The sequence below is a fragment of the Balaenoptera physalus genome, assembly GCF_965194825.1.
Source record: "Balaenoptera physalus genome assembly, chromosome: 16".
Taxonomy (NCBI): Eukaryota; Metazoa; Chordata; class Mammalia; order Artiodactyla; family Balaenopteridae; genus Balaenoptera; species Balaenoptera physalus.
The window spans coordinates 17,437,551-17,465,113 of record NC_138898.1 but is presented as its reverse complement, the minus strand read 5'-3'; the positions used below and the strand labels follow the sequence as shown (position 1 = coordinate 17,465,113).

The following is a 27,563-nucleotide window of genomic DNA, read 5'->3' as shown; positions in this document are numbered from 1 at the left end:
CCTAGGAAAAAGTGGTCATTTTTCTCCTTTTAACAGCATTTTTTCTGTTAATATTAGTTACATACATTCATTTTAGCATATTTGGATGAAATAGAAAAGAGTAAAGATGAAAATAAAAAGCATACATAATCTATCATCGCAATCAATTATTAAGTGTCTTGATATGTGTTTTATAGTGTTATATGTGTATATTTATACAGGTATGTATATATTTGTGTAAATATGTGTGTATACATATGGTTGGTTTTTGATATAAAATTAATATATTGGGCATATCGTTTTATAACTTGCTATTTTCACTTAAATATATACTGTGAAAATGGCATTAAACAGACTTCTATAAACTGATATTTAATGGCCCCATTTACTTAATCAGTCCCCTTTTGCTGGACATTTAGGTTGTTTTCAGTTTTTCATCCTGCTGAACACACTTGCATATACATTTTTTTCCCTGTCTCTGGTTATTTTCTTAGGTGTATTCCCAAAAGTAAAATTACTTGCCGGAAGAATATGTACATTTAAAAGTGTTAGCTAGCTACTGCCAAATTACCTTCCAGAAAAGATGTACCATGTACATTTTCACAGTGCTACACTGATAATTTGTCACTACAGTTCCACCTAGTTGTACCCTGAATATTGCTCTTTTTTTTTCTCCTTTTTCCAAAAGGGCTCCCCAGACCGTAGGCTGCTTTGCTGTAGTCATTCTAGTCAGGATGAATGTAGCCATTCCAGTCAGGATGCACACCAACTACTCACTTGAAAAAAATGCTTGAAGAATTGCAAGTTTGGATTCCTCAAGACAACGCATCACATAAGGAATCAGCAAGTTATGAATGAGGCCCTTCCACCGGAGACCACGGCACTACATGCTTCACCTCAAGAAGAAATCATCCCAGGACAAGACGAGCTTGTGTATAACTTTTATTGGCCTTTATCCGCCTTTTCCCTAAAAGACTACAATTGTTCTAGGCTTAGGTATACACATTTCTGCATAGGTCCTGTCTGTTGATTTTTAGGTAAAACTTGCACTATAATTCCATGAAAGCTGGCACTAGCAGACAGAGTCTTCTGAAGAGCATATTAAGTCTTCAGGAGGGTGCAAAACAGGGGTACGGGGAGTCTTCCTTTTTAACTTATTAATTTATGATCTGAAAGCACTTAAGGACAAGCAGGTAAAAGGAAAAGAAGGTAAGCATTCTCTACAACGGGCAACAGGGATTTATCCCCAAATACGAGTCCACCAACTTTTCCCTAACCACTGCCAGAGAGAAGGGCCACTGACATACTATTCTGAGAATAAAATCACCGCCTTTATTTCCCTGACTTAAAAGTGCCGGATAAAAAAGTTTCCACATTTGGTGACTTAGTGAATCGTCAGCTTATCTTGGAAGCTACAGCAAGAAATAGCATTGTTGAAAGGCACACCTGCTGTAGGTGTCCTGTGGACTCTTGGCCACAATGTGTCTGTTTCACTCACTTTGGAAATTCTCAGGCTGAGGCGCCCCAGCCTGTTATATGGAACACAACTTTGGCAAGTCTGCAGGCTGGTCCTCTAGGCGCTGGAATAAATCCAAAGCAATATCTCATGAGAAATCCGCCACTGCCTTAGCTCGTCCATCTCAGATCAGGGCTGCAATTCTCTCTTGGGTGGCAGGTATCATGACTGGCGTCTCATATGTTATAGAAAGATGTTGACCTACTTCCAACTACACTGTTGAATATAAGCCTGGACTTAACTGGCCAAAAGGGCATTTTGCCAGAGAGCATAGTGTAAGCCATCTACCTCCCAATATTTCCTGAAATATAGATGAGGGAGGCAACATTTCTGGCGGTTTCCTTGAAGAAATAGTTATTGAATCTATTCACTCTCCAGATACATGTGAGGTATCCCAGGATGGCGATGGTAGAGAGCTGGGGACCTCTGCCATATCACACTGCCCAGCCCACCTCCCTCCCACCCCCCCACCCCCCGCTGCCAAATTGCTTTTACCCAGAGCATCACTATGGGAAACAAGCCTATGAAACTCACTTGTGTGCCCTCAGTAAGACTGTGGTGGAAAATGCTGTTCCCTACATCACAGACTGTTTTCTTTATGAGGACTCCTGGGAACAATTCCTGTCTGGCCTCTGTGTGAACGACAGAATTTTCTGGAGCCACTGGTTTGTGTTCATCTCAGGGACATCACTGTGAACTGTGTATCCGACAAGCTTTCCTTATTCTGTCTGTGGCCATGGTGCTGTGGGCTCTGCCTGTGACCCACCAGGAAGCAGCAGACGTACAGAAATGCGGTTTTTAGCATATGACCAGCTCCGACGTGTTATTTTCCTCCTATTTGGTGTTGCCTCACTTAATTTATGCTATCCTGTCATGCTTTATGTCCCATTGTAAGCCACCTGAAAAACGTTCTGGAAATAAGATTTGGTTTACACTGAAAAGTAGATAAATAAATAAGATGTGGAAGAGTTCTAAACCATGTGTTTCTATTTCCTTCAAAACTTCAATTACATTCTCCTTTAACATCCTTCCACTGATAGACTCAAGGTTTACAGCACGCAACTCAGAACTGTAGCAACAACGTTCATAAGATAATTGGAAAACCCAAATAAAGATGCTGAATGTACTGTGACTGTCTCTTCTCATTCTTGTGACCCAACTGAGGCAATGCCATTGACATGACAAAGCTTCTTGGGAGCCTGATGCACTTTAATACTAATTATAATGAATAAATAGCATTACGTAATACTTGAGTGACATGTGGAAGTTTCCCGTGCTCTCTCGTGGTCTGCAGGCAGACCCGGAAAGCAGTAGGAGCAGGCATTATTATTGACTGTTATTTTCATTCTACTGCTCTGCTAAGAAGCAAGAAAAGAAGCTCCTAGATGTGCTCTCTCGGCCCAGGGACTTTCCAACGGCAGGAAATGGGCTCAAATGCAAGAAGAGAAGTGATACTATGAACTCCCATCAAAGTGTGCTGGGCATGGGTTAAGGACCAACATCCAAACTATGTGAGTCAGAAGCGATGATAGAGAACTTTAAGTATATGAAGTTGGAGGTAACAGGAGTCAGCTTCTTTCAAGCAATATTCCTGATTCCTTGAACTGGAGGTGATGTCTCTCTAGAGCTGTGGTCTCCAGTAAGACTCTCTGCAATGTCAGACATGTTCTCTATCTGCATTTGTCCAACATGGTAGCCACAAGATACATGTGGCTATTGTGCATTTGAAATGTGGCTAGTGCAACTGGGCATCTGAGTGCTGAATTGTATTTATTTTAATTAATTTAAATTGAAATAGTCATACTAAGTTTAACAATGTTACAGGGTACAGGATCAATATAGGAAAGTCGATTGTATTTCTGTATACCAGTAATGAAAAATCAGAAATTGAGGGGTTTTTTAAAATGTATTTTAGAGTAACATCAAAAATAGGAGATATTTAGAGATAAGACTGACTAAAGATATACAAGACCTGAACAATGAAAATTATAAAACCTTGCTGAGTGGAATTACTACAGATCTTAATAAGTAAAGAAATATACCATGTTCACGATGAGAAAACGCTCATTACTGTTAAGCTGTCAGTTTTCCCCAAAGGGATCTATAGATTCAATGCAATCAAACCCCATCAAAATCCAACAGGCCTTTTTTCTTTTGTATTAGAAATTGACAAAAAAGTCATATGGAAATAAAAATGTACCCAGAATCTAAAATATCCAGTTTGCCTTAGTCCTCGGATTCTGGGCTTAAAGGACAAAGTTTGTTAGAGGGCAGTTTGGAAAGCTCATAGTTGCAAATTCTACTTCTGGCACTTTCATGTTTGTGACCTCAGTTTCTCAATCTGTAAAATGGGGAATACTGATGCCTACATAACAGAATTAGAGTTAAGATTTAACAAGATCATGGATGCAGAGTATCATCCAAGGAGCAGAGGTACATAAAAAATACCCCTTCCGCTTCCCCACCAAGCCCTTTATCACAGCACACACTTTCTTCCCTTCCCAAGGGATGGGCAGGTATAAGCAGGAGGCCCCTCCCATCCTTACCTGGAGCCAAAGTTTGTCATGCTGAGACCACTTTCCACCAGCAATGCACTGAAAGGTGGCATTCTGCCCCACGTTCACCTCGACATTTTGGAGCCGCAGAAAATGAGGTGCTTTTCCTAAGAGAGAAGCCAAAAAGTACATGAGGACAGAATTCAACAGCCTGACCATGTCCCTGTCGGCGGGTGGGAGCTCAGGATGGGCACTGGGCAGGGGCGAATTTGTGCGTAGGAGATGGTCTGGCTCGGTGAAAAGCTACTGTTGATTGATCACTTCCCTGAGCCAGTTACTGTTCTAAGACATTTACATACATCATCTCACTTAAATCTCACAAAAATCCACAAGGTGGGCAGTAACTCCATTTCACCAATCAGAAAATTAATGCTCTGAAGGTTTGTCATGGTCAGACAGCCAGAAACTGGGGAAGGCAAGACATGAATCCATGTCTCTGAGAGCCTCAAAATCCATATTATTAGCTGCTGGGTAATACTGCCATGTTTGCAAAAGGAAGTCGGAGGGGTGGGGGGGTCACCCCAGAAGATATCTCCCTGTAGACCTGGGTGAGCAGAAAGAAGAAAACTGAAGTGAAGCACCTTTGGGCCTGAGACTTCCACACCTGGCCTTGGCGACGACGCCGACCATGAGGAGGGCAAAGAGGGGAGGATGGAGAAAAGGTGGAGAAGAACACTAGTAGTAAGCACTACGTGAATGAAGGTTCCGTGACTGGTGTCGTGGCAGTGTCTACACATAGTAACTCACTTAACCCAATGCAGCTGGTGGTGGTATTATCTCTATTTTACAGCGAGTGAAGCAAGGCACCGAGAATTCAAGACACATTCAGAGTCTCCACTCTTCACTCTAAGCTATGATATCTAGGGATGGGATGGAGGTGGGACATTTACTCCGGGGACCTGGCGTAACAGGAGAAAGGACTTCCAGATGGAACTCATGGTGTCCATGGGTAATCAGTTCTAGAATTAAACATATGTTTTATGTTGGGTAACTTGGGTTCATCTCTTTTCTTGTTTGTGGAGAGAGGTCCTTGCCTATGTGAGCTCTCCAAAGATGAGTGGATTGATAATCTATGTCTAGAAGAATGCGTTTCTTCATCAAGGCACTAAAGTGCCAATGATCCCTATCACATCAACCAAATCAGTGATGAACCAGGCATCAAATACCCCTGGAATGCGATCAAATGGACAGTTCTTAAGAAGATCAGGAGGTTCAACGAGGGCCTCTGGCCATCTTTTCAGAGGGAGTCAAATATCCAGACAGACAAGTAATAACAATAACATCACTTACTGAAAGCTCCTACAATGCCAGGCACTGTGAAAAATGCTTTACATGTTTTATTGAAGTTAACTTCATAACGTTCCCTAAAGCAGACACTAGTATTATTTCCCTTTTAGAGACGCAGAAACCAAGGCTCACCAAGTTTCATTTGTCCAACACCACACAGCATTAATGACAGGAACAGAATTCAGTCCAGGTCCATTTCAGCCCCAAAACTCAGCATTTAACCAGCACATTCTCTTGCCTCATGGACAACGGGAGGTCAACGGTGTCACCTGGAGCCCAGGGTCCAAAGAAAGGGCTCACAGGCAAGGCTGTGCTCATCCTCCAGACGCCTCTCATTGCTCCGGAATATTTTACCACAAGAGGTTCCTCTCCTTGCCATTTGTCCCCATGGCCTTCACACTTTGAACTGTCCGCTCTACCAAACTGTGTCACCTGCAATGCTCAGCAGAAGCCAAGGACCTTGGCATGATCAGGCAGACTCGCTGTGCGAAAACATACAGCTTCTGCTCAGGTTTCTAAACAAAGTGACAACAGCTCAGTACCCCTCATGCCACCTCCAGGGCCCCACGACTAGATGGCGTCAAGAGTCCAAGGCCCAGGGAAGTCCTCTCACTGTGGGCTTCTCAGAGTTGAAGATTCGTGCATCTAGTCAAACTGACAGATGTCATGCTGCTTTGATTGTCTGAATTTTTTTCCTTTTTGCTCTCCTGTATAATTTTGTAAAGTTATTTTTGGAACTATCAGTTCAAGTCATTTTTTTTTAATTTAATTAATTAATTAATTTATTTATTTATGACTGTGTTGGGTCTTTGTTTCTGTGCGAGGGCTTCCTTTAATTGCGGCAAGCGGGGGCCACTCTTCATCGCGGTGCGCGGGCCTCTCACTATCGCGGCCTCTCTTGTTGCGGAGCACAGGCTCCAGACGCGCAGGCTCAGTAATTGTGGCTCACGGGCCCAGGTGCTCCACGGCATGTGGGATCTTCCCAGACCAGGGCTCGAACCCGTGTCCCCTGCATTGGCAGGCAGATTCTCAACCACTGCGCCACCAGGGAAGCCCCTCAAGTCAATTTTTAAGTGGGAAAAGAGTGAACCTTGTAAGCCCCTTTATGCTACCTGTTTGAAGCGGGAAGGAACATCTACTCCCTGGTAAGGAGGGGGTATAGAATCTTAGTTCCAATGCTGGGAGGTATTGTGTTGGGTTTTTACAAAGGGATATCTCCCCTCACCCTTGGGGACCCTGGGCAAATCGTTTAACCTCCGGGACTTGTGCAACTAGAAATGAATTGTCTCTGGATCAATGTCCCCTGCTTGCTTCTCTTTTTTTTTTGACCACACCATGCGCGGCTTGTGAGATTTTAGTTCTCCGAGCGGGGATTGAACCCAGGCCCTCGGCAGTGAGAGCAGGGAGTCCTAACCACTGGACCGCCAGGGAATTCCCTCTCCTGCTTGCTTCTGACTCCTTTCTAGCAGACCTCTTGCCTTGATTCTTTCATCTGCAATCCCTCTTCCTCCCTCCCTTCTAGGTACAGTGGTAGAGAATTCAGAGGTTTAATGGCCCCTGGTGTTAATAATTCCGGTGAAACACCGAGGGTTTACAGAGAGCAGAGATGTTGAAAGCATGTGCCTTCAGGAGCCAGACAGTTATGTAAAGGAATCAAGTGGTTCAGTTGTAAAACAAACAAAAACAAAACTGCCACCTCCTTGCCCCCTTATTCATTTTCCCACCTTTCATAGAGACTTGGGTAAAATAAAGATTTCTCTGTATCAGAAAAGCAACATCACAGGCACACTAATAATGGGTATCTGACACCAGCCTCAGCAATGAGGAGGCAATAAGGAGTGGTGGGGACTTCGGGGAACTGGATAAAGACGCCATGCCCCATAGGCAGGGGGCAGCTAGCAGTTCCCTAAATCCAGCAGACAGAGGCCATGCGACAGTGCTGTGCTCAGGGTAGCCAATCATCCGATTTCTCAAGGCAAGTACGAAATCCAGCCTTAGGTGAAAGCCCTCATTCTAAAATCTTGACTGAATTTATTAAAACACTATGTACACTTAACAAAACATGACCGCAGGCATGCTCTTCTAGGTGCCTGTCTCTGTTACGTAGCTCTTATGGAACAATTTCCACTGGCCAGTCTTGCCTGGTCTGAACCCATAAAACCAGGGATGTCCCCACCCCTGCAGGCATCGTGCTGTGGTATCACGCGCACACTAGCCCTGGATCGCGGTGCTCAACGCGGGAACCTTTCCGGACCACCCTCCGCCTGCTTAGCACCCTCTCCACACGCCCTTGCTCTCTGAGCCCCGGCTTCATCTCCAGCCCATGACAGATCTCTCTCTCTCTCTGGGGGATCCTCCTGATGCTGGGGACCTGTTTGGTGCACTTCTCTGAGCTCCTGGCCGCCCCAATCCTCCTCCCACCCCCCCCCACCCCCACCTGAGCCCTGTCCTCTCCCAGCTGTGATTTGCACCCAGCATCCACAGCTCCAGGAAAGCAATGACCCCACCCGCTTCAACTCACCAACCTTTGGCCAAGCACAGACGACCTTGGGGCCCAGACCAGCCACCAGCTCGGGGGTTTTAAGCATCCCACACTCACTCCCCACTGAGACCCAGCGCCCCCAAACCAGGACCCTGCGGAATGGGGTTAACAGAAAACTGGCTGTGCATTTGGGGCAAAATGCCTTGATGTTGGTGACATTTAAACTCCTGCAGATGTCAGGGCAGCATCTGAAGACGTATTATTGTGCCCTTTATCTCGCTCTTTAAACCTGACAGTGTGCTCAGCAGGAAGCCACACAATTGCGGAGAAAGTGCAACTACATACATTAAAAACGTGCTGCAGACCGTGGGCTCAGTGACATGGCCCCACAAGGTTGTGATGGGAAAAAAAAAAAAAAAAGTTTAAACAATTTTAAAAGTCAACCTAGGAGCTAGAAACTTTGAAACTGAGTGGAAAATTGTGCTGACATTTATCGTCCACAGTTATAACTGCAGTGGCCCTGCTAATGGCCGACACAGAGAAACGGCAGCAGAGGGTAACTATGGCTAAAATATTTGCAGAATAACACAAAAATGTTAAATGGGCCATAAAATATAGACGAGAGGTCTCAGTTTGTAGGAGAAAATAATTTCCGTTGAGTATCACACTTATCTTCCGGTCACTGTTTCAGAAGCTGAGAGGCAAGTGTTTAAAGTCATAACTTCAGCTCAAATCGATCGAGAATACAATTGCAAATCATGTACTAAGCCCCCTGGAACTTTTGGAAGACTTAGTGGAATCGCTTATTGATAAACTCTGACCATACATTAATTTTTAAAAAATGTTTTAGGGAACTGGAGTGGAGAATTCCAAGCCTGAGGACCTAAAGAAGATGCATTCTTTTAATATAGTTAAGTTTTTCACAAGCTATGAGTGAAGTCATAAATGCATTAAGGCTGCGGTTGGGGGAAAAGCACTGTCAGGCCGAAGGACAGTTCAGAAGCTACTAGCAGGCTGCACGACTCGCGATCCCATGAGCAGCCTCCAGGACCCATGCGTAGTGGGAACCGTGGAAGGTCACACACACCTCCTCCCCAGAATCACACCACCCAGCTGATGACGCCAGAAACCTAGCAGGGCACCATTTCTGATGCCCCTGGCCCCTACTCTAACCCCATCACTTAGGACCAGTGGGCTCCACCTCCTAAATTCATCTGTAGTCTGTCCACTACCTCTCTCCATCTCTACGCTCTATGTTTCTTCATAGTCTGCTTACCATCTGTTATGGCTGAACTGTATCCCCCCAAAATTCACAGGTTGCAGCCCTAATGCTCAACAGTTCAGATTGTGACTGTATTTGATGACTGAGACTTTAAACGGGTGATTATGTTAAAATGAGGCTGTTAGGGCGGGCTGTAACCCAATCTGACCGATGTCCCCATAAGAAAATTTGGACACACAAAGACACATCAGGGGCAGATGTGCACAGAGGAAAGACCATGTGAGGACAAAGTGAGAAGGCGGCCGTCTGCAAGCAAAGGAGGGAGCCCATGGACAAAACTAAACCTGCCACCTTCATCTTGGACTTGGGGCCTCCAGGACTGTGAGAAAATGAAACTCTGCTTAAGCCACCCAGTCTGTGTATTTTGTTATGGCAGCCTTAGCTGACTAATATACCATCTGTTATAGACCAGATAATTAACCTGATTGTTTGTTTTATTTTCAGTCTCTTTCACATCACTGGAAGCCCATGAGGGCAAAGAATGAATCTGTTTTACTCACTCCCATGAACCCAGACTAGCGTCTGGCATGGAGCATATGCTCAGTAAACACGTCGGATGGTGAATGAATGTTTCTCCACCACCTGGTCCAGGACATCACCATCTCTTACATGACTCTAGAACTTTCTTTCTCATAGGTCTCCTGACTTCTTCTCTATTCCCCCTTCAACCCCTCCTCCACAGAACAGCCAAAGTAATCTTTAAACAATTAAATGAGATCATATCAATCCCCAGCATAAACCCCTCCAGTGGTGCCTCCCTACACTTAGATTAAAATCCAACCAGTCATGGGGCTTCTCTGGTGGCGCAGTGGTTGAAAATCCGCCTGCCAATGCACGGGACACGGGTTTAAGCCCTGGTCCAGGAAGATCCCACATGCTGCGGAGCAACTAAGCCCGTGCGCCACAACTACTAAGCCTGTGCTCTAGAGCCCGCAAGCCACAACTACTGAGCCCATGTGCCACAACTACTGAAGCCCACGTGCCTAGAGCCTATGCCCCATGACAAGAGAAGCCACTGCAATGAGAAGCCCGCGCACCGCAACAAAGAGTAGCCCCCGCTCGCCACAACTAGAGAAAGGCCGCGCGCAGCAACGAAGACCCAACGCAGGAAAAAATAAAGTTAATTAATTTAAAAAAATCTAACCACTCACAATCTAAAATATGACACAAATGAACTTATCTACAAAACAGAAACAGACTCACAGACATAGAGAACAGACTTGTGGTTGCCAAGGGGGAGGGGCATGGGGAGGGATGGACTGGAGTCTGGGGTTTAGCAGATGCAAACTATTATGTACAGAATGTATAAACAACAAGGTCCTAGTATATAGCACAGGGAACCGTATTCAATATCCACTCATAAACCATAATGGAAAAGAATATATATATATATAAAAAAACTGAATCACTTCACTGCACAGCAGAAATTAATACAACATTGTAAATCAACTATACTTCAATTAAAAAATAATAAATTACACAGTTTGATAAGTTAAAAAAAAAAATCTAACCACTCACAATGATGTTCAGGGCCCTGCTTCCCTCTCACTCAGAAACACTTTCCCCCATGTTCCCCACGCTCAGGTTACTCTGGCAGCATCAAGCTGATCCCACTGCAGGGATCACTTGCCCTTTGCTCTGCCTAGAATGCCCCCTCCCCAAACCTTCATACAGTGAACTCCTTCTGTGACTCAGAGCTCAGCTCAGACCACATCTTCAAAGATATCTCCCTGACCACTTTACCTAAGGAGCCCCTCCACATCCCAGTTCCTCACATTCATTATATTCATAACACATCACTATCTGAAATTATATTAGTGACTTAATGTCCTTCCTCCCTCTGTCCTTCTGCTAAGTATACAACATGGGAACAAAGACCTACCTATCTTGGTCACTTAAGTATCTTCTGTGTCCAGCAGAAGTTCCCGACACATAACCGATGCTCAGTAATTGACTCGTTGAAAGAAAGAATGAATAAAAACCCTGACTGGATATGGATTGAGCATGGGGCCTTGGGAAGGGGCCTTTGCTAGGCCCTGGTCAACCCCACATGACTCAGGAGCTATGGACAGAACTCAGGGGACTATATGCACCACCAATATTTGCACATGGAGTTAAATGGAATTCTCGAATTCCAGCGCCTTTCACAGAGTTGCACATTTTGATTTCTAGGAAGTTTTAAGCTTAAGCCTCCTAAGCATCTAAGTTGAACTCAGATGAAGCACATTACACAAGAACACAGCCAGGGTCACGTCTTCCTGAGTTACGTCCCATGGCCCATTTGCTGGGTAACTTGCTCTCAGCAATTCCACAACCACATAATGCACGCTCCTCAGCAGGAGGCGTATGAAGCTCTCGGAAGAATCCAAAATTCAGAAGCGGCCTCGATGGGAGGAGGATTCCAAGAGGATCCATGAGACTTCAGGCATGGAAAGGCATTCAGACGCCCTCCAGAGAGCCCTCGCCCATGGAGATTTCTCTGGGAGAAGGCGGCATGGGGCTGCAATGGCAAACCATGCACAGTGTGTAGAGTTAAGGCAGAGTTGAGGCTGAGACGACAGACAGGTGTCAGGTTGGGTGTCATGGTGGAGGTGAAAACTCCCAGTAGAGGACAGAATTCTGGGATCCCAGGAGAGAGAACCAGGCCAGATTCTTTTAGGAAGAGCCCACTAGAAAGACCTAGTGCAGGCATCCAAGACAGGGTAAGCAGCAGGCATGCAGCTGGATGCAGCTCCGAGGAGGCGGTGTGTGCAGGACTTGGGGATTGCTGAAATCCTGTTTCAGGGAGACTGCCTCAAAACTGATGGCTGCGCAAGGTTGAGTGTGTGAGGTTAAGTGCATCACAAGTGGAGCAGACATCTCCCGACATGGTCTGAGGTCAACCATCATTCTCCAATGGGCAGCAGATGCTGATTCCCAGGAGTCAAGGGAGGGGAAGACTTAATCCTGGTAAGAGGGACTCAGGTGTATACCCAGTACATAAACCCTGCATAGCTGGGGGATTTCTGGGACTCTCTTCACATAAAGTCTGTTTCAGCAGAGACATTTGCTGGGCATAACTGAATGGACAGATCCATCTGAGAAAATCCCAAAGACTCAGGAAGTAACCCAGAGGGTGGGAACCTTAGGCCAGACTAATGGAGAATCTAATAGGATCTCAGCATTTCTGAGATGCTGGTTGATTCCTGGGGAGGAGGTTTCCCTTACACAGACACCAAACACAGTTATCCAAAATACTGTCTTGCCAAAACCCCTTGGAACTCATCCCAAATTCCTCCAGAGAAGGTGCTCTAAGACAATGGGTCAAACAATGTCACTGTAGTGCCAGGGGAGGGAAGTGACGTTTGGGGCTCTGATGAATTCATTGTAGCAGAAGTTGAAAGAATCATTCTAATTAAAGCAACATAGATGGGGCAGAAATGAGAAGAGCCTCAAAATGGGAGGCAAGAAAGGCATAAAAGCACAGAACGTATTCTATCTCTTGAGGGAACAGCAAACTGCACCAGAGCCCATAGCATGACTCATGGCTATAAGGAAGAAGTAGAGAGAACCCTGCTAGGAGTTAGTTACCCAACGGCTGCCAAGAAACTAATAGGAACTTGCGATCTGCAGACACTAACAAACTAATGGGGCTGGCAACTTAACCAGCCCTCCTATGGGGCTGCCATAATCCCCAGGCATATCCCTTTGATTACGATCCCCCCACCAAATGTCACTGGATATGATGCCATCTCAACTACCTGCACCCAGGACTTGTCCCCTCTGAGATTTAGTGAACCTGGGAACCACAGCTCCTTGCTCAGACACATTCAAATATCTTAGACTAAATACACAAAGAGAGAGAACTTCCAGGGGAAATTGGCTGGGCTTGGAGGAGTGGAATGCCTTTGAGAACTCTCGACACTGTACCATAAGTACTAACCACTGTGAGAAATCTCTCCCTATGCCTACACGGAGTTGATGAGGGTATTTAAAATTACTTTTGAAGAATTAATAGCTTTGGGGTCCTTTTCCCTGTGAGTGAACACTGTGCTAATTTGCTCCATGTTTTGGTGTTGTTCTTTTTTTGAGACAATTGCACAAGATTCTATCCAAAGCCCTCTAATTCTTCCACTTCAGTGGTCTGAATCCCGCTAATAAACAATCAGGACTTTAGACTCCCTTAATAATGCAGACAGATTCAAACAAAGATGTTTTGCCGCTCTCTGCAAAGTCCTGGAGGTGCTGCCTGTTGAACAGGCCAGCAAAATTATGGATTTATTCAGGACTGATTGCATTGAGTATGTAAGCGAGTGAGAGATGTTTGTGAGCTGAATGAATAGGGGGGGGACTGCAGCCTCCAAGCTACCCAGTCTGGCACGGAGCAAGGCTGCGTTAGGATGAGGGGAGAGACTTACTGCATGGATGGGCAAGGACCCGGACCTCGTCCACAGCGATGTAGCCAGGATGACCCTTCAGAGAGACGGATTCAAATATCACCTGCAACACACAAGGCAGGAGTCAATTTCGCAGAAGTGGTTGTAGGAATTCATCGCAGCTGCCCAGCCCCCAAACAATTTATGTTTCAGCTTCCCACTAGAACTGCCAAAAGAGATTTTATATTAGGCTAGGATGCTACCCCGGCAATTGACGTGGATTTTCAAAGTAAGGTAAAAAGGCCACATTCCGGTGACTAGCAAAAGAATCATCAGCCACATGGAACATTTCTAATGGTTTTCAGAACTAACACTGGGATGCAGGGAAAACCACCCAAAAGTGGCCTGGAAACCCCGATCTGCACCTTTTTCACTGTTGTTTCAAAGGAAGCACAGAGAAGAATGACTTCCAAATATCTCAACTTTCTTACGAAGGATGAGGGAGAAGCCAGCATAAGCCAAGGAGCGTTTACCTTAATTTAATTCCACATCTCCAAGGACTACAGTCCATCTGAATTACCTAATAACACCTCTTGAAAATAAGCCCCAGGCACCACTATTGGTATCTGGGAATCCAAGGGCAACAAGTTCTTTGAATCCTCCATTCTGACTCCCAAACTGCTGATTTCAGTAAACAGCCTTCCTTGTCACCCACCATCCACCTTCACAAGGAGATGTGACTATCTGTGTGGACAGCATGACCAATGCCCTTGACCTCCCTAATTCCAATGGCCTCATCTTCCAATCAGCTTCAGCCACGTGCTCACACTTGCCCTTCTCCACTCCACAAACTGGAATTTTCAGTGTATTTTGGCACAGACCGCTACCACACGCTCCTCTCCCAACCCACCCCTCTTAAACCTGCTTCTGCAGTGCACATGGTACCCTGGATCTCAACTTTTCTAGAGACTGTATGCTGCATGGACCTCCCTGTATTCTCAACAAACCCAGGGTTCCCCCACTCTGTTGACTAATCACCCATACCATTCTCACCGAAAGCCCCAGTTCCTCATTTCAGTGTTGGCAAGTCTATTGCAAAACTGCCTTCTCCACTCCTATACCCCACACAAATGTTCCCCTTTCAACATCACCTACCCAATCCCTGCAAGATACCCACATCACATCTTTAAGAGGCAAGAGGTCTACAGAGGGGCTGACTTCTAACTTCTTACCCATCAACCTAATCTTCATGGGTTAGATGACTACACACCAACCACTGCCCCCTCTCTGCAAGGCACACCCCAGCGCCCTTGACCTCTACCTCTGCTGCATTTTCCAGCTTCTTGGTTCTTGGTTCTCTCTCCCTATCTTGTATCTCCGAATCCTCCCTTTTATTCCTGACTCTGACAAACATAAATGCTTGGATTTCTCTTACTCTTTAAAAGCTACCCTTTGGCAGCAGTTGTATTTATAGTTCAATTGTGTTTCAATCACATTTAAAATTCTCAATGGTTTTAATTACACTCACTCTACACCTCCCTACTTCCCAGTGCAAAACTTCAACCCCCGTCACCTGGACTTTGTCCTCAGCAGTCCCCCCAACACTGACTGCATGGCAGACACCAGTAATCTTAGCAGTGCTCTTACTGCTTAAATCCAATACATATATTTCAATCTTTATCTTACTTTAAGAAGGAAAATAGTATAGAGCTTGGGATCTGGGTCAGAATGCCTGGGTTCTAGTTCTGGTTGTACCACCTTGTATGTGTACACCTTGAGCAAGTTACCTTACTGCTCTGTGCCTCAGTTTCCTCATCTGTAATTACAGTGTCTACCTCACTGGGTAATGATTCAGGTGAAAGGAGTTAATACACTACTTAGAACTATATGTGGCACATGGTAGGTTCTCAGCAAATGACTGCTATACTTATTCTTCATACTTGACCATTTTCCTACAATTACTGATGTTCATAGCTTCTCCCTCTCTGGGTCTCTCTTCTATGTAGGCTCAGGCGACACTTCACTCTCATGGTTCTTCTCATCGATCTGTGTCTATTCTACCATTGGTTTCTTTGTAAGCACTTCTCCTATATCCACTCTTCAAATGTGGGCTTCTTCTATTCATTTTTGTAAACTGAGAACACTCTTCCTTCAATGGCTATCAATTCACTGATAATTCCCAAGCCCAGATCTCCATTCTAGACCTTTCACCTGAACGTGGGTCTCACTTATCCAGCTCACAGATCTGTATTTCCACCTAGATATCACATAGATCCTCCAACACAATCTGTACACAACAGAGTTGAGCAGCTTCCCTATCAAGCTGTCTCCCTCACTGCCCAATGGGCCATCCTTCCTGAACTATGGACTTCAGTGGGTTGCCCCATCCAGTCATTGAAAATTGAGATGCAGACATCTGCCTGGGCTTCTCCGTCTGCCCCACTCCTCACATCCTTTTTTTTTTTTTTTCTTTTGACTCTGTCTTCTTAGTATTTCTCCTATCTGCCCATGTCTTTCCATCTCTGCTGTTAAGTTGAACCATATGAAGCAACCATCCTGTAGATCAAAACCAGTTGGATATCAATGCCATTGCTCTGGTTCAAATCTTCATCACTTTTCACCTCTATCATCTCAACAGCCAACCAAATAGACCCTCTCTCTCCTGTTTTTTACTCCTCGGTTCAAGCTGTGGATGGAATGTAAGGTGGGTGATAAGATCAACAGAAAAACCCCCATGTGGAATCTTTTCGTGGTCCATGTGGTCACTTCAGGTTAGTGGATTCAGAGGCCAGAGGTGTCAGTGGGGTCCAGAGCTCTACAGCTATAACAAGTGAGCAGGGAACTGGTGGAAAGCGTGGTGATGGCTGTGAAGAGGCAGCCTCCTTGGGTGGTAAGATCTATCACTAAGGCAACACACTGCTGCCTGGGAATTATGTACAGTGACTTGGGGCTGACAGTCACATCAAACATAGAGCAGCTGGCACCAGCATGACAATCACTCCAGAAGAGGGGTTTACTAAGATAGCAGGGTCCTTACGAGAGACTGAACAAACAAAATTGTGCAGAGGGTAGGGGGAAAGTTTGTAGAAATGAAAGTGTGATAGCTGCCTCATCCTGCAGAGAAGGAAGTCAACAGAAGACCTTTCAATGAAGAATTATGTATCTAATTATATTTTTAATAATTCAAAGGAAACCAAAAGCCAAGTCCATAGGAAAAAATGAAAAGAAAATACACCAAACACAGAAAAACATTTAAAAGAAATAGCATAAAAGCATTCAAATTGCGTAGTAAAAATGATCAAAGAAAAAATTTCTTTTGTGACAATATAAATAGGTTAAAATAGAGAAAAGCTCTCAGACTGTCTAAATAAACCATGTCTAATCGTATGCTATAAGATAAACACCTAATATAGAATGACTCAATAACCTTAAAAATAACAAGTTGAACAAAGACATAATAGGAAAATGCAAATAAACATAAAATAGTTGTTGTAAACATAATGCAAAAGCATCAAAGTAGAACTTAAACCAAAAAGAAATATAAAAACCATTAAGTGGACTAAAATGGTCATTAAAAAAAAAATGCGTGAGTCAATAGATTTAAAAGGAGAAAATGATGGGAAAAAAACCCCAGCATCTGAAGATTTTAACACTTGTCTTAGACTCTGACCAAACAGGAAAAAATAAAATATCAAGCATGTATCTAATATGAATAATAATGCATTTACTAAACAAATATAAAGAGAGAATAAAATTTCTGTTCAAATGCTCATGGATTATTTACACAAAGATCATATAGTAGACTAACGTATAACTTCAATAAATCCTTCAAAGAGGAAACCATACAGGTTTGGGTCTATACATTTCCTAACTGAATTTCCTGAAGCAATAAATTAATGACAAAAGCTTAAAAATCAATTTCTTAAAGTTGAAATATTGTATATTTCTTAAATACATAATAACAATAATATCAAAGTATGTTTTATATGTTAACAAAAGTCTGAATAAAACAAAATTAAAAGTCAAATGGCAAGTTGAGAACAATATCTGTAATATCAATATATATGCCAGCTAAACGGTAGATATCATGTTTTGTGTAAACAATTCTTGAGAATCAACAAAACAAACTCTCCAAAAGAAAAATCAGCAAGTGAGTTCAGCATGTAATTCACAAAAGATGAAGTAGGATTGGCAATGATTTATAAATGTAATCATTTTAATGACATTAGGGAGATTACAGCAGTTGAATGTTTTCTTCTTTACACTTTTCTAGATTTTCCAAATTTTCTGCAATAAAAATGAGCTCCTTTATATTTACAATAAAAGGTAAGTGCTTTGAGGTGCATTACATTTTCATATCTCTCTGCATGTTATACTATCCCTGTGTCAGGTATGCACCACAGTACAATTAACTCTACTATAGCAACTATCACACCAGATTGTAACTGCTTGTCCATGAATTATTTCATTCTCTAAACTCTAAACCTACTGGGAACAGGAACAGTGTCTCATTCATTCATATTTATAGAGACCCTCTTGTGTACCAAGCATTGAGGCACATGCTGGGGCTATAAAAGTGAACAAGAAGGTTAGGGGCCAACCCCTGATAAATTTACATTTTATGAATGGAAATGGAAATTAAAAAGAAAAATATGGAAAATTAAATTCATTTTGTGATTGGTATTATGAAGGAAATAAACAAAATGTTGTGATTAAGAGTAACTAAGCGGGAGAGGGTCTACTTTACTTAGAGTGGTCGGGAGAGAACTCTAAGGAGGTAATTATTAAGAGGAGACCGGAAGGATGAAATTGGCAAGTCCAGGAAGAGGTGGTAGAACATGCAAAGGCCATGAGGCAGGAAAGAACTCAGGGATGATCTGGGAACGTGAGAATGAGACTCTGGTGTGGCTGGGATATAGTAAATAAGCTAGAGAAGCACAAGGCACGGCTGGAATGTTAGTTGAGGGTCAGATGACATGGAGTCCTACAAGACCTAGTATGGAGCTTGAATTTTCTGCTGTTACTGAACCATCTAAAGCAGGAAAGTGACATAATCTAATTTACATTCTAAAAAGATCATTCTGGCTGTTCTGTGGAAATTGACTCAGGGGTAGGGGGCACTTGAGCAAGAATGAAACAAACAGACCTAACAGTTAGCTATAGTAGTGATCCAATCAAACGATGAGTATGGCTTGGACAATGGTGTTGGCCATGAAGAATAAAGATGTTGATGGTTTGAGAGATATTTTCAAGGTAGAGATGAAAATAATTGCTGTTAGATTAAGAGGGGAAGAGTGAAGAAAAGAAAAAATGCAATGAGGACTCTTCAATTTAAGGCTTGAGCTTCTAGGCTGATTCTGGTGTCACTTATTGACATGAGGAAGATGAACGTGTGTGTCTGGGCACACAGGCAGGGCTACATCACGATTTCTTTTGGTCATGTTAAGTTTGAGATGCCAATTAAACATCTTAATGGATATACTGAGTAGGAAGCTGGCATTATATTCTGAAGCTCATGGGTGATCTGGGACCAGAGTTACAAATATGATAGCTTTGGCATCTAAATGTCATTTAAAGCTATAGAACTAGATGAGGTCACCTTGGAAGACAGAGTAGACAGTTCAGAGAAAGGACTACGGCCTAAGGCCAAGTGCAGAAAGCCCAAAAGTGGATTTCTTAGGATGGTAGAGATTGGAACATGGTTTTAGGTGGAGAGGAATGAGTCAGGGAAATAGCATAAAATACAAGGGAATGAGGGACTGATGAAACAAGATTCTAGAAGGGACAGAAGTCAATCGGGGTCAGGATACTGGCAGAGGTATCAGTATTGAACAGAGGGGCACATCATGAACTAAGGCTGAATAATAATAAAAATAGAGAAATAAAACCACAATAATAAAGGTCAACCATATTAACCTTTAATTAGTAGGTAGTCTCAATCTAGCCTCTCAACAACCCTAAGAGGTGGGGCAAACTAAGTTACCAAAGCTCAGAAAGGAAGCCAGAGGTGGATCGAGGACGGAGGCCCTGGTCTCCTGGTTCGCAGCCATGTCCATCACTGGACTTCAATGAAAAGCAGCCCTACTCTCATTTAACCAAAACACTTGGTTAAGCAGAGTCCTGACTTTTTCCCAGTTAATCAAAGTCCAACTCTATTAAACTCTTCTGACACTCTGTTTCTCACATCATTACTCAGTATCTAACCTAGATCATAATTATTAACAAATATTCCATGAACGAACCCAAGGCTGGTCATGAGAGAATGGATGTATGATAGTGAAACACACATTTGTTCACCGCTCTCTCTCCTTCCTGTTGCAGAAATAAGAATTCTATAATGAGACAGAGAATCTTTTATTCGTCAGAATTCCTCTGGGGAATTTTTTTCTGTAACGCACTGGGGTAGGTGAGTCTTGGGTTTCTCAAATATGAGAGAGTAATATTCTGTAAGAAACAAGGGGAAGAAGGTACTGTTTTTTTCATGAAATGAATGAATAATTGTAAAATGCTTACAATACGTACAGTAAGATACTGATGAATGTTACTGTTATTACTGTCCTTACTCTGGGCAGAGTGATGGGAGATGAGAAGGAAAATTCAAGGGAATGGTGGGAGAGGAAGAAAGTAATGGGCTTCCCAATGAGACTACCCCTTGTGCCCTCATCCCAAGTTTCCACTAAAATTCCTACACTCAACAGACTCTGATGTGAGTGATGACAGGTAGGAACTGGTAGAGGCTGGGCTTTGGGTCCATGTGGAGGTACATGGAAATGAAGAGGCACAGGTGGTTGCAGGTGTCACGGCAGTTGGGGAGGTGGAGGGGAAAGAGCGCAGAAGCATGGGGAAGGAGACGGTGACAAACCACAGAACCCCTGATGAAGGCTCCGGACTCACAAGACATTAGAATTAGGGTCCACGGTATGTTTACAACAAAAGGCAGGTCCTGAATGCAGCTGAGAATAAAGTACCTCCCAGAACAGATGGGGAAAATCCTCCCCATCACTGCCAGACTGCTCAGAGCAGAATGCTCACAAAACCTACAGGAGCCAAGAGGGTCCTGTTCTTGGCATCCAGCTCCAGAGATAGAGGTTTTTTTTAAAGTCATGCAAACTGCCATGAGATAGAGCCCTCAATGGCATGAGAGAAGAAGGTCACAAGGCTGGGGGTATCAGGAACAGTGCCAGGGAGTCCACCATTCTTCCCCAGAAAGAAAAGGAAGGCAGGCCCACGATGGATGGGCTTGGATCTTCAAGGGCCCACCTGGACTCACCTGCTGAGGCCTGTCCCCTGAACACTCACAATGGGGCTGACTCTGAGGCCCACATGCAACCTCCTGGGCAAGCTGCTTGCTTCCAGAAACAAGGGCCAACCCTGGGGAGCACAATGCCAGGCACCAGAGAGGGAGATCTCAAATGGCGGCTAGAACGTGCCACCAAAAGATTATGGGATGGTGGGCCTTAGCCATGGAGGAGCACTGGATACTGGGGTTAAGTTGGCAAGGTCAGCTTCTAGAAATTACATATAGCCCCCAAACCCTAAACACCCCCTTATCCATGCTGCACGCTTTATAGTTCTGAACGAGATCCTGGCAATGCAAATTATTGCTGGGGTTCTGAATGGGAATCTGGCAATGCAAATTACTGCTAGGATTCATGGTTCAAGTTTCTGACCACGAGGAGCTTCTGTATGAAGCCATAGGGCAAGGTACTACAGAACACTGTTAGAGAAAGCAGGTTTGGCTGAAGCAAGGGGTTGCAAGGGCAGCTCACAGGGAAGCAGCACGACCAGGGACTTTCAAACTTCAGGAGAGATGTGAGGGCCCCCCTGGATTCTCACTGCTGATAAAAAAGGAAGAAGCCCTCTCAAACAAATGCAATAGCAGAACAGAGCACTGTCTTGTGCGGTTCAGGAAAGGCAGCTGTTACAGCTACCTCAGCCCCCAGGCTGAGGGCCAGGTTCCCAGCCGACCAAGTCCTGGGGAATGTGGACCACTGGAGTCCTCTCTTCCCTTCTGGTCAGAAAGCGCCCCAGAAGACATCTGCAGCTTCGGGTGGAGGTGGTTATCCCATCAATGTGCTTCTGGTCCTGTTTAGGAAGACCTACCAGCTCCAGTTCCTGGGGACAGACACCACAAAGGGACAGGGTGATGTCAAGACCCTCAGTGACAGAAAGACCTGCCCAGGTGTTCTGAGGTGAAGGAGAATGGTCATCTCCAAGCAAAGCACACTCGGAAGGACACCAAGGCCCTTGAGGAATGAGAGCCAGGAATGGGAGATGAGCCAGAGGAGTGAGTGAAGAACTGTGAGAAGGGAGGGAGCTCTAGCTGACAGGGAGCAGCGAGGGCGGGGGGGAGGGGCCAGAAGAAGGCCACCCAGTGAAGCTCCATGTCGGGGTATGGAGGCAGGGACACTGGGGTGCAGGGACTGGAGCAGAAGGCCTGGGCTGGGAACCCCAACTTCCCTGCAGGGCAGCCTTCAACCCCAAGGTTTCCATGTGTCCCTACTGTCAACTGCACACCCCCCAACCCCTAGACCTTTAGAGACCTCCTGGTTTTGGGGAAGTGGAGCTTGCATGGAAAGGCGCAAACCTCTCCCAGCACAGGAGCTGCTGGGCAAAGCCAGTAAGTCACATCCCAAGAGAGGCTCAGAGATGAGTCACCCTCATCCCCTCCACAAAAGGCAGGCTGTGTGCCTGTTTGGGGGAGGGTGTGGATATGTCGGGACACGGTTTAAGGGGCCTGGCATCCTATGCTCACCACTGAAGTCCTCAAGCAGAGAATTTGTAGAGCAAAAGTTTCAAGGGGCTGTAAACACCTTCTCAAAAGATAAGAGACAGAAAAATGCTGGCTCACCAGAACTCCTCTTCAGAAGAGGACCACATATATTTTCATGGTGAGGGTGGGGGAGAGACCGCTTGGGGTGAAATCAAGAGAGACGCTCTTTCCCACACCAGCCCAAGGAGGCCTGCCTAAGACAAGGAGGAGTGCTTGCTGCTTAGAGGGGAGGGGTGGTGGGTGAATGAAAGAGGAGATGGGGTGGAGTCTGAAGGAGGTAAAGTGGCCCCCCTCCCTGTGATGCCCCCTCCTGAATTGTGCAAGAAGTTACCAAACGCACAGAGCGCCAGATGCCAGAGGAACTCCTGAGAAAGGGACTGGGCTTCGAGTCCAGTTGAGTCCAAGTCAGGTGAGTCTTAAATTTCAGGGGTCTACACAGCTGAATAAAAGGTAATTTCACCGAGGCAGGTGATAGAGAATAGAGAGAACAAGTGGTTGCACAACTAAAGTTCTTTTATTTTTTTAAATATTGGGACAGAAAAGTTTGGACTCATTAAAAAACATGAAATAGAATTAACATCACCTGGAAAGGGGCAGCCATGTGCAGTGTGGCTTCAGCGGCACCGGATGAGCCCTTGCTCTACTGAGAAGAGGCGGGCGAGGGTTGGACAGTGGGGGGAACGTTCTCGTGCCAGGCCCCGCTGACGGCCTGGGGCCAGAGAGCCCACTACTAAGAAAGATGAAATGTCCCTGCTTATTACAGAGCTACAAGTCAATTTTAGGACTGTGAAATATGACTTTAATAAATGAATACATAAGCCATCAGGGTCTGAAGCGAAGCAGTGCTGAGAACCAAAATGGTATTTAGTCCACAGAATCATGCATGCAGAGCCAGAGCTTGGGGTCTGGTGAATTTTAAAATGCATTTTGCAAGTGTCTTTGAATCTCCTGATGGGCCCCTTTTTCTCTCCCCCGATATATGTGTGGGTGGTGCCCCTGCGTCTGTGGTGGGCTTGAGAGCAGGCTGGTGCGTGTGCACTTGTGTGGGCTCCCCTGTGTGTATGGCCGAGGGACTATCTGTCAGTGGCCGTGTGTGTGTCTGAAAGGCACACGTGTCTTTTCTAAACCGCTGCTCTCAGTGCATTAGTGGCTTTTTCACCGCAGAGCTAAGAGCAGAGAAAATGGAATGGAATGGAATGGAATGATGCCGCAGTGCCCAACAGGCTGGAAACCAGAACATTCTCCCCAATGAGGCTGCTCAGGACAGGGATGGCTCAGAGCTCAACCACAGTAGTATTTCTTTAAAGAAGGCCTCCCTCCTCCATCCTCCTTGTCTGTTCTTCTCTCTTCCTCCTCCCTTCCTTCCAATAACTGCTGAGGCCCACTGCAAGCCTGATATGATGTTATATATATACTATCTCATTTAATCCACATAAGAACCCTTCATTGGACCCACTGACATCTCCATTTTACAAACGAGAGAACTGTGACTCAGAATGATGAGGGGATAGACCCAACATCGCACAGCTAGTGAGCGGAAGATTCTCAGAAGGGGCATGCTTTTTTCCCTAAAAGCAGGAAACTAAGCTTGGAACAGAGGACCCTAGCCAGGATTACAGGGACCTCAACTGACCAATAATATCCCTTTCTCTGGAACACAGGACATGTTGCTACCCAGTACAGGAGTTACTGTCAGATAAATGAGTGGCAATATGCTTACCACAGAGCTGGGGCATAGGAGATGCCTAAGAAATGTCCTTTTTTCCCTCTATACCCCAACAAAGAGCATGGCCAACCATAGGTCTATCCCTCTCCTGGGTCACTTTTCCTGGTCTTTACACTTGCATCTGTGGCCCCATCCTGTATCCATTTGCATCAGACCCTAGGTAGGGGGTTTTCAGATTAGAACCCTAAGGCCTCCTTGATGGGTCCATGGACTCATGGAGACACTTGAAGTTTATACTCAGTGAAACAGGGGGAGTTTTGGAACCAGGGCACCAGGATTCTGGTCCCAGCTTTGCCAATGATTTGCTCTGTGCTCTTGGACTTCACTGTCCATCTCTGGACCTCAGCTTTATCACCTACATCAGGGTTCAAACTATGGCCTGGAAGCCAAATCTGGTCCATCACCTGTTTCTGTACAATAAAGTTTTCTTGGAAAACAGCCACACCCATTCATTTACATATTGTCTATAACTGCTTGCACGGTACATCTGAAAGAACTATACCATGGGTTTTGAACTGAAGGATGCCTACGAATCTCCCAGCCACTCACCTTGCCACCCTTAGGTCCCTGTTCTGCTTCAGACTCCAGAGAAATCTCTCCAAAAGTAGATCTACATCACTTTCTTACTTAAAACCTTCCATCAGTGGGCATGGGGATTAACTTTCAATAGGCACAGGGGATCTTATGGGGTTGATGAAGATGTTCTAGAGCTGGTTTATGGTGATGGTTGTGCAAGTCAACAGATTTACTAAAAATCACTGGATTGCATACTTAAAATAAGTGGATTCTATGATATGTAAGTTGTACCTTAATAGCGTAGTTTAAAAAAAAAAAAAACAAAAAACTTTCAACAGCCCCAGGCCACAACATGGAGCTGTGTTCCTCTAACTGAGCTCTGTGGGCTGGTGACATCCTGCAGAGCATGTGTCATCAGTCCTCAACGGGATAAGAGGCTCCTCAACGAGATAAGAGGCATTTAGAGAGTGTCCCAGCAATGTGGCATTACTGTGACACTTTTATTGCAGTTTATAAAAGTACTGGTTCACAAGTTGAGGAGGAAAAAAACTGGTCCTCCACCACAGATGGTTTGAGTAGTGCTGCTCTAGCCTGAAGAATAAATTTACTCTCCTTAGCCTGGCATTCAAAGCCCCCCATGACCTACCCATCCCTGCAGGCTTAGCTCCCAGTAGATCTCCTTTTCGACCTATAAACAACCTAGTTTCCAAACTCTGCCAACATCTCTCATTCACTCCTCCAGCCCATGGCGTTCACCACCCCTGTCAACTCAAATGCCTTTCCCTTCCTTTTTCAATAATTAGTTATTCATCTTCAAGACTCAGCCTAAGCTGTCTGGTCCTCTTAGAAGCCATCCTAATTGTCTTGCCCCCCAAACACCGTCTTCCTCAGGGGCAATATCTGACTAGTTATCTCATCTTTCTGAACCTCAAGTTTTTCATCTGTAAAACAGGCATGATAATAGTATCTCCCTCATCAGATTGTTATAAGAAATTATTGTATAGAAGGCTTCAATAGCTAGCTTCCTCCAGCATCCTGTGGAATCCACATGCATCCCACTATATTCTAAGTGTTTATTTATTTATCAATCAGTTTCCTCCTCCAGACTGCGATCTCCAGGGTGGCAGGGGCTGTAGAGGATCTCTTCTGCATCCTCCAGGCCTGGTTAGGAGAAGTAGCTTGGTAAACACGAGTTGAACAAGTGAGTAAATGAAGTCCTTTCTAGACCTAAACTCTAAACAGGGCAAGAGGTGTACAGATAGATTATTACTTAAAAAAAAAACAAACTACGGTAAAACACCATACCTGGTAGAAATGTGGCCAGAAGGTGCTGATGGCAAGCTCTGCCTTCACCCAGCCCTCAGTGACGACGCCAGACACGTTCCAGACAGGGTTCCCCTGGGGCCCACCGTTCACCTTCACATAGACATTCAAGGCCCCCGGGCTGGACCTGTCGCGGCTGGAGAAGTAGTAATGGAAATCGATGCAGTGGGTGTCATTCTCCTTCAGGGTCGGCAGGAGAAGGTGCGCCTTCTGGCCAGAGGCCCTCCCAGAGCTGTTCACCATCATGAAGGATCCTGGAGACCCACAAAGTGGGCAGGAGGTAGAGACAAGGAGAGAGAAAGAAAATCCTTCTGAAAATCAGTCACACCTGTAAACACAGTGGCCAGAAATCCAGTCCCTCTAGGAGGGTATGGTTGATCCCCAGGAACCCACATTTCCTCTCTGGAGTATTTCCTCTCTCTTCTGTAATTGGGAATAAAAAATCCTACTCACCAAGGTGGTTTTAAGAGTTAAGAGATGGTAACATACACGAAGTATTCTACAAAGTAAACAGTCTATAAACACGTACAGAAAAAAAAAAAAAACCAGCAAATATTAAAAACAGTAGCTCCAACAGGAACCGTGGAATAAAAACTCAGGAATTTAGTTCACTGCAACCTCCATGGGTGAAATGAGGTGAAATATAACCTCATTCGAGCTTGGGTTGTCTCAATGGAAGCAGAAACTCTACTGCACCCAGGTGTTGTTCTAACATATTCCACCTGGAGCCTTGCATTAGTACAAGGAATATATCAGAGGAGGACATATAAAAAGTACAGTATATTCAAGTAAGTGAAGAAGACCTTGAAGAAATTTGAGAACCAACTGAAAGATGGAATGGAGGGTAAGCAATACTTGCTAAGCACTTAAGGGGTACCAGTGTGATGCTTACTGTCTTATTTATATATTGTTCAATTTAATCTTCAGAATGACCCTGGGAGAAGGAGAGTTTTCATTTTATTGAAAGACTGAGTGACTTGCCCTGGACCACTCAGACAGAGAGGGATGAGACCCAGATGTTCTTCAACCTCAAAGTTTATGCTATTTTTACTATCTGCAGAAAACATGACTATTATTTTCAAACACTGGAAAAGCCTATCTCCTAGAAAGGAAGTGAGCCTCTTTGGAGTTGCTTTGACCGATTAAATGGTTGTTTCTAGTTCTTCACCCCTCCCTGGCTCCATGCCCTTGACCTTTGGCCTTGCAGTCCCTCCCAACAGAGGCAGAGAGCATGTCCCCGTCCCACGACTTTGGGCTCCACTTGCTTTGGTCAACAGGAGACTAACAGAACGAGGCTTGAAATGTGCTTGCCTAGCTGGGCTTGCCCTCTTGCACTATTGCCACCTTCCATGAGAAGAATGTGCCCCGAGTAGCTGCTGCCGTCTTCAGCTTGGGATCAAGGACAGACACATGTGGAAGAGAACTAAGCTCAATGGATGGTAAAGAACCAAGCCAAGCCACCCACACAGCTGAAAGCACAGCCACACAGCCAACGAGCCCAACCCGGATCGGCAGATCCACCATGGAGGCTCAGACCCAGAAACGTGAGAATAAACACACACTGCTGTTTGCCACTGAGTGTCCTCTTGGTTTGTTAGGCACATTACTGTGGCAACAGCTCACTGATGAAGGTCACCAGAGAGAGCAGACTTATGAAAGAAACCATGGGGAGGCACATTTCAGTTCAAAGGACCTTTTAACAAGTCAAGTGGATGCAAAATGGGATGGACTGCCGGGGAGACAAAGTGAGTTCCTCATCACTGCAGGTG

At 44.9% G+C, this 27,563-nt stretch overlaps 1 protein-coding gene across 15 annotated transcripts in view; it reads right to left on the bottom strand.

The window, feature by feature from the left end:
* PTPRT (protein tyrosine phosphatase receptor type T) overlaps nucleotides 1-27,563 on the bottom strand; it is a 1,093,164-nt gene that overhangs the window by 680,895 nt on the left and 384,706 nt on the right. For all 15 annotated transcript variants that reach the window (XM_082430071.1, XM_082430082.1, XM_082430079.1 and 12 more), the window contains exons 3-5: nucleotides 25,777-26,048; nucleotides 13,499-13,580; nucleotides 4,042-4,157 (exon numbers count right to left, since the gene is read on the bottom strand). In XM_082430071.1, coding sequence (XP_082286197.1) covers nucleotides 4,042-4,157; nucleotides 13,499-13,580; nucleotides 25,777-26,048 — 470 coding nt within the window. The remainder of the gene's footprint in view (nucleotides 1-4,041; nucleotides 4,158-13,498; nucleotides 13,581-25,776; nucleotides 26,049-27,563) is intronic.